Genomic DNA, 15,374 nt, shown 5'->3' on the forward strand with positions numbered 1-15,374 from the left:
TCCATATCTTGGCTATTGTAAATAATGCTGCAATGAATATAAGGGTGCATATATCTTTTCTAATTAGTATTTTTGTTTTCTCTGGATAAATATCCAGGAGTGGGATTTGCTGGATCATATAGTAGTTCTGTTTTTAATTTTTTGAGCACCCTCAAAAGCCATTACTGTTTTCTATAATGGCTGCACCAATTACATTCCCACCAACAGTGCATGAGGGGTTCCCTTTGGATCAGTTTTTACTTCGTGAGTTTTAACCTTTGACAGCATCAGCTGACTCTGAATTGTGGACGAATCTCTGTCCCACTTGTTTGCTGGAAGCATTTATCAGGCAGCTGAGCAAATGGTTTTTTGTTAGCTCGTGTCCCACACAGAAAAATAGAGGACATGCGACCTCTTGAATGACATTGCTGTGTGTTAGTAAAGCAGCTCATTAACTTTTCCTTTGCCTGTCTATCTGACAGCAGTGGTAAGGTCTATATTTTTTTTCCCTTCTCGTGCAGATGAATTAAACTGCTGTCATCTGTGACCATATCTTATCTCTCCCAACCTCTTGTGCCAGGCAGGGCCCCGGGTCTGAAATCCTCTGGAAATCTCCCCCAGTGCCTTGCATAGCAGTAGGTGTTCAACACATTTATTGAATTAAGAAAAAAATAAAGTGCCCCCAGAGTAACCCATAGCCTCATCAGGGGGTGTGATTCCTTTAACTGTCACCGTAGGCTGTTCGGACTTATACAGAGAAAGCTTAGACCCTGTTTAAAAAAACAAACAGAAAGCTCACAAGAAAGGCGCTCTGTCTCTGCCCCCTCCTCTTGGGATGGCCTGCCCAGGGATGAAAATAGACATCTTTTGGAAGTCACCTTCCTAAACATTTGCATCAAGCTTTCCTGCAGGAAGGCTTGAAAATGTCAGCTTCAGCAATGAACAGAGCAAGCCTGCCGTCTCTTGGTTCTGCTGCCTCTTCGCGCTAGGCCGGGTCTAAGTTGGGCCCGTGGGGTGGTCTGCTGACCCCGGCTTTCCCCATGTTTGGGATCAGTGGGCCATGGCATTTTGTGCTGCTGTAGGGCTCTAGAATGTTGTGGAATAGATTTCCTGGATATGCAGTGTCTTGTTTTCTAGAAGAATGTCACCGAGCAGGAACACAAGCAGTCCCTGCAGCTCACTTTCCGCTCACTCTGCGCGTATTTTAGGTAAGTTTACAGTTATTTTCCGTTGTCCAGTATTTCAGATCTTTGCAATGTTGTTTTCTTGAGCTCTTCCTTCCTTTCATGTGCTTTTGGGGTAACCAAGTACTTCCCTCCCTCAGCCAGGTTTCTAGAGTGAGGTATCACTAGACTCAGAAGTGACCAAAATAGTGGTAGGATAATAGTCTTGTCAAGAATTTGCTCCAAGTCCCAGTCACTGTAAGACACTTTAGAGTTGAACCCATGGGGAATCTCCTTGAATGCTTCAGTTTCTACATGATTTTTGAAGACAAAAAAGAAGCTGAAGGAGTTTGGGGTCCAGTCCTCAAGTCTAAAAACCCAGATACATTAAAGCCCAAGCCCAACTGCAGAGGCACAGCGTGGTAGTTTAGCAGAAATTGTGCTGGGAGGGGTGACATGGAGACCATTACCTGCTTTGACTCCCAAAGAAGCTCATGGGCCTGTAGGTTGCATTATTAGAGGTATAGACTCTTGAAGGAGGGAGGGGCCTAAAAGCCTGAGCAACTGTCTGCAGGTCAGACTATACCTGGTACAGAGGCCAGATTTAGAGGACTGTATAAAATGTCTTCAGAATCTGAGTATCAAGGATGATGAAAGGGCCTGGGGCTCATGTGAAGAACCTTTGAAGACACAGGGAATGTTTACCCTGGATTGTCAGATTAGCAGTCATGAGATTAGGTGTATTTCCTGTTGGTGGCCAAGGTGATTTATTCATCATATTTATTCCCTGGAATCTTTTCTAAGGACTTGAAGATGTATGGGCCTATGCTTACATAAGTACACATGGACAGACAGTGGCACAGACCCAGATGGGACCCTGGCCTTTTCCTGACCCAAACTCCTCACATCCCATAGAACTGACAGTGAAATCTTGCTAGGTTCTCTTTTGGAACCTTTTGAGATAGACAGCGTGAAAATCCCCTTCCTGAAACAAGGTGTCATGACTAATTTGTGTCCTTTCAGTGATAAGGATCCAGGCGGCCTTCTGCTGTTGCCTGAGAAGGGCGACCTGGCCGACACGGACGTCGGCGAGGTGCTGGCGGTCACGAGCACTCTGCTCTCGGTTGCCGCTCGAGAGGTGAGTGACGCCGCTCTGTTTCCTTTGCCTCTTGCCTTTAGCAGCCGGGGCAGGACAGTCATGGCTCCTTCCCCTTTAGCCCTCGTTTACAGCATGATCGTAACTTTGCCTGTGACTGTCACACACGAGCACAGAGGTTTCCCCGCCTGCCTTTGCTTCTAGTCAGCAGCTCCTGCAAGATGAGCGAGAGGATGCTTCCCTGCCCCTTGCTAGTCAGCCAGCAGTAAATACCTGAAAGTGCTCATTAAGACTCCCTTTGAAAAGGAGGAATGGGTATTTACTGAGTGCGCTTGTGGTGTCCGTCAGCGAGCCCAGCGCATAGTCATATTTGTGGTGTGAATTCTGTGGAAAAAGCCTTTAACTTTTTTTAAAATTTAAGATTACTTAGCAAACCCACAGGCTAATCAAATCTGAAAAGATGGTCTCTTTTTTTCTGTGCTAATGATATTTTAAAGTTTTTTTCTTTTTTTTTTTTTTTAACATGAAGGATTTTGTTTCTCAAAATGTAGTCCATTTGTCACCTGGATCAGAATCGCCTGGTACATTGTGGCAAACATTTGGATTTCTAGGTCCCACCCCAAGCTACTGATTTAGAATCTCTGGGGGTAGGGCTTAAAACGCTGCATTATATCAAGCACCCCCAGAGATTCGGAAGTAGCAGAAGCCCTGTAGTAGGGGACCAAGCACTGCCTCTCTGGATAAAATACAGGAACCAGGGAATTAGAGGAGATGTTGTGGGGAGAGTGCAGACCACACCCTTGATGTATTTAATGACGTGGCTGAACTTGGTGTCTTTAAATCTCTTATGTTTTTGTTAGTGCTTTGCTGTCTTCAGGTTGCTTCTGGAGCCGTGATTTCGTTCATTCCCAGCTGCCTGCAGTGGTAGGACACTCAGCACTTAGCCCCCCATTTGCTCACAGGGACCTTAGAGAGCTTTCAGTGTGCTGGGTTGTCATTTGTAGTGTGCTAGGTCACACTGGGCTAGCCACTATTTAGACCTAATATTAGTTTAAATTCAGGGTTATTTTTATTTTACGGTGATGTCTGTGTTCTTTAAGGTAATGTATTGACTTTATAAGCCTTAATTGTTTTTAATCGATGCTCTATTTTCTGCTGTCACATTAATGTTCTCTTTGGTTATCTTCTCCTTTCTGTCTTCTTTCCAGACCCATCTCTTGAGTCTCCCTTAAAAATCTTACTCCAGCCTACTGCCCGTCAGTTTTTGCTCTGCCCTGGTTAGCCGTGTCTCATTCTCATCTGTTTTTATTTCTGCCATTTCCCACACTTTCCCTTTCTCCTGGAGCTCATCTAAATTCTGTGTTTCCCAGACCGCTGAATTCTTATTTAAGTTCTACGTTCCCATCATCAGTGCCCCTGGGCAGAAGACTCCAGTGATCTCACTGGTTTTCGTGGGTGTTAATTCTGCCTCCTGCGTGAGTCGGTATGTGCTGGAGCCAGGACTAAAACCCAGGCTATTCGACTCTTAGTCTTGTCCCCTTTCCACTTGGTCAGGTGTGCTGTGAGTTGTACGTGGAGAAGTGAGATAGCATTTGTCCAAGAGAATTCCTCATAATCTTCACTATTTGGAGATTACGTGATTGTCTTTTCTTCCCTGTCACTTTTCTGTGATACAAAGGAAGTTAGAAACTTCACCGAACCTCCCAGGCCAGGGATCACCGCAGCCATTGAGATATTTCCTTGAATTATCTCGTTGAGTAAGAAACATTTATGGTTGTACTAAAGAAGAAGAGTTAGATATAAAAAAACTTTTTTTTCAAGGTGGTCAGAAATGTACCTAGTCTGAAAAATTTCTCGCAAGTCTGTTAATTCAGTGGAGATCCACTAAAAGCCTGCTGTGTGCCGGGCCCTGTGCTAGGCACGGGGATGCAGTGCCAAAAGAGCACAGTCTTGAGGAGCAGGCAAACATGTGATCAGTTATAATACAGTAAGGGCCTAAAAGCGTAGGTCTTGTGGGTACAGAAGAGCACACCTGAGCCTATCTGGTGGAAGAAGGCAGTAGAGCTTGAGAAGGGCTTTTTGGAGGAGGTGGTGCTGGAGCTCCCTGTGAGCCCACGAACGGAGTCTGATCAGGCATAGAGGAAGGGGTGTTCTTAATAGAACAGCATATGTAAAAGGCCAGTGACAAGATGGGGAGGAGCAGGTATTTGAAGAGGAGAATGATAACGGCTAGGCTTTGAACATGTTGGGTCTATGGTTCTGGTAGGACTTCAGGTGACAGTGTCTGGTTGGACCCTCAGGAGCTGAGTCAGTGCTGGAAAGGGAGATTTGCAGTCGTTCACCAGCAGGTGACAGTTGAAGCCATGAATGTCGGTGTCCTCTCATCGCCTGTGGGCCTCTGTGTGGAAAGGGCAGCCAGGAGAGTAAGAAGGAGAGGCAGGAAGAAAGTCAGGGGTCACAGAAGCTGAGGGAGGGGAGAGCTTCAAGTAGGACCGTGGTTGGCACAGCTACCAGGGCTGAGGTTAAGTGGGGAGGCTTTGCTCTCTAGGTGGCAACTAATGCCTTTGAGGAATGGCTTCAACGAGTGGTGGGGGCAGGAGGGGTAGAATGGCAGGGAGGGGAAAGGCAAGCACAGCAGGTGTAGGCAACTTTTTCAAATGGAACACATGTACAAAAATATATATATTGATGGACAATTTAAAGAAACAACTATCCATTTTAAGAAGTGGAACATTACCAATATTTTTGCAGTCTGCCCCTCCCCGCCCAGTGCCCTTCCACGGCTCACCTTCCTCCTTCCTCATCAGAGGTAACCACCATTCTGAAATTTATATTCATCATTTCCTTGTTTTTCTTTCTACTTATCCCTACATAGCAGGCTTGTTTTCCCTGGTTTTGGTCTTTAATGGAATCATGTGGCATACAGTCTTCTGGGACAAGTTTTTTTCACTCAACAGCATTTTTGAGATTCATGCATGTTGATGTATGTGCTGCAGTTCTCCCCCCACCCCCACCCCCAACCCACTGTTACACAATATTCCCCTTATGAATCTGCCATAATTTATTTATCCATTTTACTCTGGAGGGAAGGGATAGTTGGGTTGTTTCCAGTTCAGGGCATTTACATGGAAGTAATATATCTTGTGGTTTGTAGGTGCAAGAATTTATCCCTAGAGGTCATTTGACTTCAGAGAAACTGGAGAATAAAGATGATGGTTAGAGAGCCATAGTGGGATAAAGAATTGTCTTTTAAAATGGGAGAGATTTGATTGAAGGCTCAGGGGAAGGAGCCGGAGAGAAAAGAAAATTTTGAAGATGTGAGAGAGCGGTGGGGGGGGTGGGGGGGGAGAGGGGCGAGATAACCGTGGGGTAAGGTTCCTAAGGGGTGAAAGGGGGATGGCACGTGGAGTCCAACATCTATAAAGGCTCTGAACAGCTGGAGGGCAAGAGAGGAGTTTTCATAATACCATCTCTCTTGGTCACTTTTGGGTTGAAAGCTCTGTCATAAATATTCCCCACTTCCCTAGAATCTCTTTGTCTCTGACAGCTGCTCTCTTAGAGAACGCCCCTGGCTGTGTTCTGTGAATGACCTGTTGTAAACACTTTCCATTTCTCTCCTCCCTTGTAGTGTGAGCTGTTGATGGTCGATGGGGCCCAAGGGGAGGTGGGCTCTGTGCTCTTCTCCCTGTTCTGGTCTGTCCAAGGCAGCCTGCTGTCCTGGTGCTACCTGCAGCTGAAGAGCACGGACTCTGGAGCCAAAGACCTTGCCGCTGACCTTATTGAAAAATGTGAGTTTCAGTACAAAATCCATGAAAACACATAGGTGTTTGGTTTGACTCTGTGTGTGCTCTCTTCTTAGTACCTCATGCACAGAACAGAGTGTGTGTGGTTTTCATTTCATTATTACAAATCAGATCTGTCTTCGGGTTGTTTTTTTCTTCTTAAAATGGAATTCTGTAGCATGTCTTTTTGCTCAGTTTCCTGTCTGAATGAAGTAGTATGCCTAAGTGTATTTATTGTACGGTTGGGTCATTTCACGGCCTAAACATTGCCTCTGCGGTCATACAGCACTCTTAGATGATACAGTATTCTTCAGCAGAGTCTGTCTTCCCTGTTTTAATCAAATTATCCAAAAAAGAAAGTCTTGAACTTTAAAAATCTAAGGTGCATGTGAGCACTTCTGTGATCTTTGCCGGTACTGAAAATATTCAGATTCATGTCCCATAAACCCACAGAAAATTATATGAAACCCAACAGGTTCTGAGAATTTGTATGTAGAAAAATCAGTTCCATCAAACTTGGTCTCAGCAGCCATGTCAAAAATGCTTACAGTGTTGAGTCTTGGCTCTTCAAGTTTGGGCTGTCATATGGCCTACCTAGAGGCGGGCCCTTTGTAAACAAAGGGAGAGGCAGACCAGCAACTGGGTTGGTCAGCCATGTACCTTCACTTATAAAAGGGATATCTCCACCCCACTGAAAAGTGGCAAAGACAAAAAAAAAAAAAAAATCACTCACTTTAAAAGTAAACTTTTATTGCGATTCGCAGTGCTTTTCCCTCCCAGAGGAAAACGTTTGTATGACACTGCAGTGGTCTCATGGTCTTTCTGACGGGGAATTCCCTCCACAGCTTCTGTGACCCTCTCCAGCTTTGTCCTGGATGATGACCAAGTAAGTGGTGTTTCCACCATATAAAATATTAATTATTTTCTGTCTGTTTTGGCAGATGTGGGACAGTTTCTGGCAAGCATGAGAGTGATTTTGGAATCCCTTTTGTCACAGTATAGCGGGAAAACTGTAGTAGAAAAATTATGTAATTCGGTGTTTTCAATGGCAGCTCGTCAACTGGTAAGACAGAGTGGCAGCCGTTTGTAAGGGGTGGGAGGGGGCAGAGTCTGAGGTGGACGCTAAGTGCTTCGTTCATCTTCCTGTAGGTGATCTTTCTGCTGGACTTTTGCACATTAGATATTTCACACTGCACGCTCTTGAGAGAGTTCAGTGCTCTGACAGAGCTGTTGAAGGAGCTCTGCAGTGACCCTGATGGAGGACTGAACAAGGTACCTCGAGCTGGCATTTGAACCTGCTTTGTATCCCCTCTTAGGAGCGCTGTGACCATACGTAATGAGACATACCACTCAGTTACAGGTCTACACGAATAAGTTACCTCTAGAAGAGCCCCCTCTGTTTTGTCAGTACTTTATCAGTGTCTATCAACTTTATCAGTGTTGGTTTTGCCAGTAAGAATAAATGCCAGTCTGGTTGATTTGGCATGGTCAGCATAAGACAGGAGACACAGAGGAAGCTGTACATAGATTAATTTAATCGTTCTCTAGCACATGAGATTATATAAAAACCATGTGAATGATTAACCAAATTGAAGTCCAGAAGAGAAAATCTGTGTTGAAAGGCAAATTAGAGGGTTGGGTATTTAAAAGCATTTTCTCCCTTACTCAGCCTTATAGGACAAAAAGTTTTTTCACTGTCTTGTTTGAATCTCACAACTCTGTGGGAGTAGAAAGGGCATATATTTAAAGCCTATTTTAAAGACAAAAAAAGCAAAGACTGAAAAAGGGAGGGAGAAGACAAGATGGGCTCAGATTTGCCAAGGTCCCAAATAGGAGTGTAAGGTCTTTCATGCTAGTACTGGAACTTCATGCTAGTACTGGTTTGTAAGAAATAGTTCTTACAGATAGTCATAGTTAGAAAAATAAAAGCTAATCAGAGTGACTATAACACAATAGAAACCCCATGTCTTCTCTGCTGAATAAATGTATGTTGATCGATAAGTATAGGTGGGAACATCAGGTGTATTTTTAGCCTGTGTGATGATTTGTGTAGGGATGTCAAAGGCTGCTGTCTGGGGCACTGATGCACAACACGGTTTCCTGCGTATGGCTGGATGTAGAGTGATGAAAACCCTTCTTTCTTAACTCGTTTGTCTACGTAGCTGGATGTCGAGACTTGGCAGCAGGAACGTCCTGTGGTGTTACATACGTGGACCAAGGAGTCTGCTCACAACTATGAAAATAACTGCCATGAGGTGTCTGTCTTTGTTAGCCCAGGGGCAACCTATTTTGAGGTGGAATTTGATGAGAGATGTGAAACTGAAAAAAGGTACAACTCACCTGTTCTTTTTCCCCAAGCAATAATGGATCAGAAATGAGAGACGGAAAGTGATAAAGATTATGCTTTCACAGGTATGATTATCTGGAATTTACCGACGCTAGAGGTGGGAAAACACGCTATGACACAAAAGTCGGCACTGATAAATGGCCCAAGGTGAGTGGTGTTCCCGGAGAGCCATGCGATACTTGCTTCTGTGTCAGTTCTTCTCCTTTTGTCAGCCTCAGGCAGTAATAGAGATATGGTCTTTGAAGGGAAGCACTTATATTACACTTTCGTAAAAGTAAGTGTTTATAGCAGAGTTCAGTACCCGTTTTGTAAATAAAGTTTTTTGGGGATACAGCCGTGCCCATCTGTTTGTTTCATCTGTAGCTGCGTTGGCACTGTAGTGGCGGGGTTGAGTCATCGCAGCAGAGGCTGTATGGCCCAGAAAGTCTAATGATTTACTCTCTGGTTCTTCATAGGAACAGTTTGCCACCCCTGCTTTATATCACATTGTCAGAGTAAATGGGGAGTTGTAATCCTTAGCAAGAAAGGGCCAGTGAGTCCAGGAGGGCCCTGACCATGGTGATGAAAGCCAGGATCTCCCTCACAGTTAGGGCTGCGTGGTCTCTGGGGCTGGGAAGTTAAGTGCTGCTTCACCGTTGACCTTCTCTCTGCTGTCAGCGGTCTTGGCTGGGAGCAGAGGAGCGGGCAGCATGCTCTCTGGCTGAGTAGGTGGTGGGCAGATGGGCATCTGAGGTTTAGAAAACTGAGCAGCAGTTTTCAACTTTGCTTCTTCATAAGATGCAGTTGTGAATTTTCTGTTTCAGTCACTCCGTTATACATTTCTCCTTTAGTAGTTTTGGTGGGGGTGATAAGATACAATGGTGAGAATATAGACCAATTTTTTTTTTTTTTCTGGCCGCGTGGCATGCGGGATCTTAGTTCCCTGACCAGGGATCAAACCCATGCCCCTTGCAGTGGAGGCGCAGGGTCTTAACCACTGACCGCCAGGGACCAATTTTATATTTAGACCAATCTTATATTTAGATTTTTTTGAGTCGCTGAGAACATGCTTATTACTGAAATGCTACCTTCTCTAATCAGTTTGACCCCATGACTTCTTTGTTTGTCTGTAGAAAGTGACCTTTAAGGCTGGTCCCCGGCTGCAGTTTCTCTTTCACTCTGACAGCAGCAACAATGAGTGGGGCTACAAATTCACCGTCACTGCCTATGGCCTGCCTGATGTTGCCGTGTCTTGGGGCTTGGATTTACAGCTCCTTGTTTCCCGGCTGATGGGACGCCTCGCTTCCCAGTGCATGTCACTCAAATCCCTGCATCGTAAGTCCACAGACCATCCCTTCCCTTCTTGCTAACAGCCACATTGAAGAGCAAGGTGGTACCCCTTTTGTGTAAGTTGTCTCCGCATAGCGGCAGAGCAAAGGGGATTGATAAAATTCCCTTTCAGTTTCCTTTAAACTAAACCAGAATAAGATGTCTACTTGACACCATTTTCATCAAGTTGCTTGACTCAGACACTGGGGCACATTGCCAAGGAAGGACGCGGTGGATTCCCTGTCTGTGGCGGACAAGTGGGGAGGGAGCTGAGTTTTGGCAGCATTGTCATCATTTTTTTGTGAGTCAATTTTGGTATACTCCAGCAAGAAGGCAGAAATATGGAATAAATTAATTGTATATTCTCTAATTATGTGAATATTTGTGTGAATATGTATACATATGTGAACATGGATTTAGCCTTAAAGCGATTTCTTCAACTTATTTGTTAAATTCATCCAAGGATGAGTGAAACAAGAAATAGAATGAAACTTTCTAGTGTATTTTATTTCTATATCATGTCTTGAGTTTTTCCTCACTTTAAAAGTAAAATATCATAGAAAAATTGAGTAATGGAAAAAAGCCATTTTTAATCCTAATACCCAGAGATAACTATTATTAACATTTTAATCTATTTCTATCTAGTCTTTTTTCTTTGTTTATTCATAAACACATATATGGTGGGTATTTAATTATTGCTGTTATTTTTTTTTTTACAAACTAAAGTTTACGAATTGTGAACATGTCCCCATAATGAAACATTTCTAGATGGTCTCCTGTTATACCCTAGAGGTAGTTCCCATTGTGTTTTCAGCTTACTACACGGGTTAGTCACTTCAGAGGGACCTGTAACGGAAGCTGTCGTACAGAATGGTAGCATTTCAGGACTGCCGGATGGCTTGGCTTCACTGGGGTATTTGTTTGTGAAGTATCACAATTACATTCTGCTAAACGTGTGTGAGTTCCCTCCAAGTCGTAATGCCCAAGTTTTTTTAAAACCTTTTCTTCACCAGTTCAAAGATTCTCAGTATATTAAGGAAAAAATAGAACTCTCATCAGCCTTCTTTTTCTCTTTCCAGAGTTAGGAAGTAACATGGCAATACCTCAGGCAAAAATGGCATTAGTCCTAAACTCCCCCTTGTGGAAACCTGTCTTCAGGCACCAAATATGTCCAGAGTTGGGATTAGAAGCAAGCTGGCCCACTCACCCACCCCAGGATAATAAGGAGGTATTTACTCTTCTCTTGTCTTTGTATTTGGAATGGGAAATGTTTACTAATATTTATTACTTTAAATTATAAACATCTGTGTTTGTATCTTATCACCCCCCATTAAGCTGTTAGCTCCTTGAGGGCAGAAAGTATCCCTTGTTCACTTGGGGTCCCCACTGTGCACCACAGGGGCCAGTATAACGGGTGTTCAGAAGTACTGACTGACTGACTCTTCAGGGATATACAGTAGGTGCTCAGCAAATCTCTCTTGATGGAGTTATTAAACAATTCGAGTCTATTTCCGATGCCCGCTGAGTCAACTTCAGAATAAATGATTTATGCTGTATTTATTTGTTCTCCATGGAACAGTAACACATTATTTAGGCTTATAATAATTAAAAACGAAACAAGTTTGCCCACTGTCTCTTCTTCATCTCTCTGCCCCTCTCTCTGCTCTACTATTTTCCTCCCTTCTTCCTGCCTCCCCCTGCCCCAGCTCTTCAGTGGTTAATTGCTGAATCCAGGGGTTCTTGCTCAGCTTCTCTTCTCCTTTGCCTCTCTGCTCCTTCAGACCCTCTCTTCTCTTATTCCCTGGCAGCCCACTGTCTTCTCTTAATCTCACCACTCCATCTACCTCCTTTATTGACCTCTCTTCTTCCTCCTTCTCTAAAGAGCAGGCTTCATTTGGGCTTTCTCCCCTTTCCTGCACCCCACCAAGACTTGATGCTGTCTCCTCTCTTCTGTTGTCATATCTGTGTGAAAAATACCTAAATGTCAGTTTCCAGCCCTGGTTTTTCTCCCAGGCTCCAGTCGTGTATCCCCCCCCCCCGCCATCTTCCTGTTAGGTATTTCCATTTCAGTGTTCTGATTCCCTTTAACTCAGAGGTGTAAAACCAGGACGTCTCCCTGGACTTCTCGCTCCTGTTACTGTCATTATTGTTTTCCCAGGCATTGAACCACTGCTCCCTAGCATCACCTTTATCCCCACCTTGTTCTCACCTTTCCTGTCCAGTCAGCTGCAAGCCCTGTGGCTTCTTCCTTGAGATGTTCATCACTGTCTGTTTCCTCTGTCTCCATCTTTATTCAGACCCTCATCTTGCACTTGGATTGTTACGTTGGTACCTACCAAGTTTTTTTTAATCACTGCATTATCTTGTCATTCCACTGCCAAGCACCATTAATGGCTCCCCGTTGCCCACAGGGTGAAGTCTAAACTCCTCAGTGTGACAGTCAAGGCTCTCTACAGTCTCCTTTCACCTTACCTATCTGACTCTAGTTCCCACCACTCCCCAGCTGAGACTTCAGGCCAGGTCAGTCTCCCCACTGACTCTTAACTTTTGCTCATGGTTGTGTTCCTCAGGGCCAAACCTGCCCAGTCTTCAGGGTCCAGTCCAAAGCCCATCCCCTCCAGGAGGCTTTTCTTAGTTACTTTAACCTGCCAGGAGCTCTCTCCTGTGAATTCTCAGCACTGGGTGTCCCTTCTAGGCATTTGGCACTTGATAATCTTATGCTTTACAGTAGCGGTAGTTTTAATGCTTTTAATGTTTTATTTATGTTTACCTTTTTTTTTAACCCATGTATCTGTCTGATCTCCCCCAAGTAGATTGAAACTTCCTGAGAGTATGCACCGCGTTTTATACTTCTGCTTTGGCCTAGTAGGTGTTCGGTAAACTTTATTTTTTGAATGAATGCATTAAACATGATGGTTTTTCTTCTTGTTGTTGTTCCCAGGTTAAGAACATCCCTGATGATCCCTGCCACCAATTTCTTCTTGACTTTGCACAGTCAGATCCTGCCCAGAACTTCTGTGGGCCATATTCAGAACTGTTCAAAGGATTCATACAGGCATGTAGAAAACAGGCCCCAAAGACAGATATAGTTGCTGGTTCCACTATTGATCAAGCTGTGAACGCCACCTTTGCTGCTCTGGTGTATCGCACTCCAGACTTATATGAGAAGCTGCAAAAATATGGTAACTTATATTACAGGGAATGTTTTTGATCTGAAGGCCAATTGCTAAGTTTTAAGAAAGCTTATCTTAAGTGAAAGTTTTAGAATATTTTGGAACATAAACATACTTCTACAACTATAGACTTCATCTTGTCAGCCCTACTTTGCCAGTCAAAAGATTTGTGACCAATTTATAGTTAGCAGATTGCAGTATATAGCAAGTAGGCTTGAGTTTCCTAATTAGCAGGTAATTTGTCTTTATCCAGAATTCTCATGGAAAACTGCTGAGAAGTTTAACGGAAAGAAACCTTAACTTGGGTTGTAGCCCCAGCTCACAAACTAGAAGTTGTGCAGCTTCAGGTTAATCAGATAACCTTTCTGCACCTGAGTATCCTTATCCGTAAAGTTTAGAGTTGATTAGCTCTAACATGCTAAGAAATTCCAATTTAAACCTGAGATGTTTAGGTAATTGAATGTGCTAATAACCAAGGAGGAAATGCAGGTATTAACTCCATCTTAGACTTGCAGCTTCTTTGTAGCATCATCCCTGCTTGGTTTCCTTTGTTGATAGCCTGCTCCTTGCCATTTCTTTTCCTCATGTCCCCCAGGGATACCGTCTCTGTGTATTTACTATAAGTGTAGACTGCAGCCTAACAGGACCCACAGAGAGGGAGGGTCTCTCCCTACTCATAATCTTTCAGGGGAAAAACATTTCAAACCCAACGTAAAGACAAGTTACGGGCTGTCCCAATCACTTTGGCAGGATATGTGTTCTTTCCATGGTGCCGATGAAAGAAGCAGGAACAAATGCTTCCTTCCTTAGAGTAGGTAAATCACTTATTGCTCTAATTATTATTATTATTGATATTATTAGCACTGCTACCTTTTTTGCTTAGTCCTGTGTGTCCCACATTGCAAAGTTTATTTCCTGATGTCTAAATCATCTCAATTACTCCTTCAAGTCTTAATATTTCCTTTAAGAAGCTGCTCAAGTAAATAAAACTATACTGAAGCATGAGTGATTTAAGTAAACAACTGTCACATGGGAGAGTATATTTCTGCTGGGGATGAGGGGCCAGCTGACCTGTATGGTTTTGAAAAAAAAATTTGGTACATGTTTTCATAATCAAATTGTAGTAAGACAACTGGACAACCTTTGTTACCTGTGGGAACTTTCAGTGGAAAGATAAAAGCCTTGTGAGTTAAAAGCTGAGAGATAGAACTCTCCCCCAGCTCTTTTCCAAATCATGTTCAGCTATCACATACCTATTTGCAGTTAAGAAACACACAATCAAATGTAGGAACTAGAAATATTTTACCAAATACAAGTTGTTTCTAGAATACCTACCACTGTTGCTTTGAAAGAGGTACAGTTGGTTCCCAGTTCTTTCTGTCCCTGCCTCTAAGGGGCTATTCATGGGTTCTTCAAGACTGAACTACTTTGAGAGTGGTCCTTGTCTAGCTAATTTGCTCATCTTTGTCTAAAAATTTGTCACCCTTTTGAGTTAGAAATGTACGGGAGGAGTTTTTCAACTAGACTCTAAGCTTCTTGAGGGCAGGAACCATGTTTGTTTTTTTCAGCATGGTATTTCCCAGTGCCTGGTATAGAGCCTGGCACATTCTAGGTATTCAGAAAATACATTGCATTTACATTGGCTCAACAGAGAGCGTCACTGTGTTCTAGTAATTTATCCTTTGGTTTTTCGATGAAAAGGGGCAGGCCTCATGGGTCTTTCTTTAAAAAAAAAAAAGACAAAAAAGAAAACTTTTTTGTTATTTTTCTAATTATAAAAGTAATACCTATTCATGTAGAAACTTACGAAGTACAGAAAAGCTTAAAGTAATTATCAACTGTAATCTCACCACTTCAAGAACATTTTTCTGTTATCATTTTTCTATATATCCACCTGGCCTTTTATTTAGGTATATTTATAAGTGTGCATATGTATGTATACACACCATGTTTTTACTGTGTATACTCTTTTTAAATAAGATAATTTTGTACATACTGTTTCATAACCAGCCTTTTTTACTTACTATATACCATGAACTTTTTTCCATGTTTTTTTTTTTAACATCTTTATTGGAGTATAATTGCTTTACATTGTTGTGTTAATTGCTGCTGTATAACAAAGTGAATCAGCTATACGTATACATATATCCCCATATCCCCTCCCTCTTGTGTCTCCCTCCCACCCTCCCTATCCCATCCCTCTAAGTGGTCACAAAGCACAGAGCTGATCTCTCTGTGCTATGTGGCTGCTTCCCACTAGTTACCTGTTTTACATTTGGTAGTGTATATATGTCAGTGCCACTCTCTCACTTCGTGTCAGCTTACCCTTTCCACTCCCCATGTCCTCAAGTCCATTCTCTATGTCTGCGTCTTTATTCCTGTCCTGCCCCTAGGTTCTTCAGAACCATTTTTTTTTTTTAGATTCCATATATATGTGTTAGCATATGATATTTGTTTTTCTCTTTCTGACTTACTTCACTCTGTTTGACAGTCTCTAGGTCCATCCACCTCACTACAAATAACTCA

The 15,374-nt window shown here is 43.1% G+C and overlaps 1 protein-coding gene across 1 annotated transcript in view; it reads left to right on the forward strand.

Moving 5' to 3' along the window:
• The window catches only part of ZZEF1 (zinc finger ZZ-type and EF-hand domain containing 1), a 78,833-nt gene that overhangs the window by 49,870 nt on the left and 13,589 nt on the right, over positions 1 to 15,374 (forward strand). The window contains exons 17-27 of the mRNA XM_055089781.1: positions 1,117 to 1,187; positions 2,166 to 2,280; positions 5,867 to 6,026; positions 6,866 to 6,906; positions 7,018 to 7,083; positions 7,170 to 7,292; positions 8,183 to 8,349; positions 8,433 to 8,514; positions 9,480 to 9,681; positions 10,755 to 10,903; positions 12,617 to 12,857. Of these exons, the coding sequence (XP_054945756.1) occupies positions 1,117 to 1,187; positions 2,166 to 2,280; positions 5,867 to 6,026; positions 6,866 to 6,906; positions 7,018 to 7,083; positions 7,170 to 7,292; positions 8,183 to 8,349; positions 8,433 to 8,514; positions 9,480 to 9,681; positions 10,755 to 10,903; positions 12,617 to 12,857 (1,417 nt within the window). The remainder of the gene's footprint in view (positions 1 to 1,116; positions 1,188 to 2,165; positions 2,281 to 5,866; positions 6,027 to 6,865; positions 6,907 to 7,017; positions 7,084 to 7,169; positions 7,293 to 8,182; positions 8,350 to 8,432; positions 8,515 to 9,479; positions 9,682 to 10,754; positions 10,904 to 12,616; positions 12,858 to 15,374) is intronic.

Source organism: Physeter macrocephalus, chromosome 14 (assembly GCF_002837175.3).
Source record: "Physeter macrocephalus isolate SW-GA chromosome 14, ASM283717v5, whole genome shotgun sequence".
Taxonomy (NCBI): Eukaryota; Metazoa; Chordata; class Mammalia; order Artiodactyla; family Physeteridae; genus Physeter; species Physeter macrocephalus.